This window comes from Entamoeba histolytica, genomic scaffold, assembly GCF_000208925.1.
Source record: "Entamoeba histolytica HM-1:IMSS scf_1104750519057 genomic scaffold, whole genome shotgun sequence".
Lineage (NCBI taxonomy): Eukaryota > Evosea > Mastigamoebida > Endamoebidae > Entamoeba > Entamoeba histolytica.
In genome coordinates, this window is record NW_001915726.1 from 1,017 (window position 1) to 2,242 (window position 1,226).

The 1,226-nt window shown below is 23.0% G+C and overlaps 1 protein-coding gene across 1 annotated transcript; it reads right to left on the minus strand.

Moving 5' to 3' along the window:
- Positions 1 to 696: 696 nt before the first annotated feature.
- On the minus strand, positions 697 to 1,226 carry EHI_181810 (uncharacterized protein; the record flags this gene model as incomplete). Its single annotated transcript, XM_001914476.1, has 1 exon — positions 697 to 1,226. A coding segment is annotated over one exon (530 nt), but the record flags the coding sequence as incomplete, so codon positions are not given.

Consider the following 1,226-nt stretch of genomic DNA (forward strand, 5'->3'; position numbering starts at 1 on the left):
TATTTTTATATTTCTTTTCTACCATGTTTACTCAAATGTATATTGAGTAATTCGTTAAATATGTATTTCAACATACAATAAAACACAAAGAAATGAAATATCTCATCTTTTGATGAATGATTCAGATGATATTCTTTTTTATGAAATATTTTATTTTTGAAACAAACAACATAATAAATTATCAACAAAATAATAAGAGAGTAATTTGAATTGTGGGTTTGTCTCAAACATTCATTGAATATCAATTTCATTGTTGATTCATCAAATTAAAAGACAATTTCAATTTCAAATTATTATTTTTAATATGTTTCATTTCAATCCATGTGTTTTTGTTGATGAATGAAATAAATACAAAAGAGTTTCAAACGTTGAAAAGAATAAAATAAAAAATACTAAAAATAATGAGAAAGAAGAGGTCGAAATAAATAATAAAACAATATTTACAAAACAAATATAATGAAAAATATGTCATTCAAGAGTGAAGTTAATTCAATAGTGTAAATATTAAAAATGAAATTATTAATGATGTTAAAACAATATATTTACCAACAGTTTGTTTGATTAATTCTATTATTTAAAATAGATTGAGTGAAGTCAATTGACAATAATAATCAATATTATTTATCTTTTTTATTACCTATTTAAACAAATATTTTTAAAACCATTTAATTAAAGCTTTCATTTGGTTATTCGGTTTTAGCAAATAACACAACCTTCACAATTTTTATCTAATGTTATTTTTTGTCCATTAACTAAATCTGTCTTTCTTCTTTTAAGCTCAGCCTTAATCTCATCCTTACTCTTTTTTGTTGTTGATTTTTTCATAATACCTTCTATTATATCATTTGCTTGTTTAAGTTGTTTATATCCTTCAATTCGTACTTTATACCCCGTTTTCTTTTCATCATTTTCTGATTGAATCATTATGTCTAAATATTCATTTGACCCTGTAATTTTATCATTTAATGCTATTGCAGATAATGTGTTAATACATTCTACAATTTCTACTTCTTTATCATAACATTCCATCTGAATTTTGTAATAATCTTCTTCTAACTTTTTTAACATACTTTCTGCACTAGCCATTCCTTTTTTACCTTCATTATATCTCTCAAGTACTTCTTGTGCTGTTTGTTGTTCTTTCTCAATTACATAATCAAATCTATATTTCGAGTTTGCATGTCGTGTATAATGACAACCACATACATTACAATAATCATTATCAA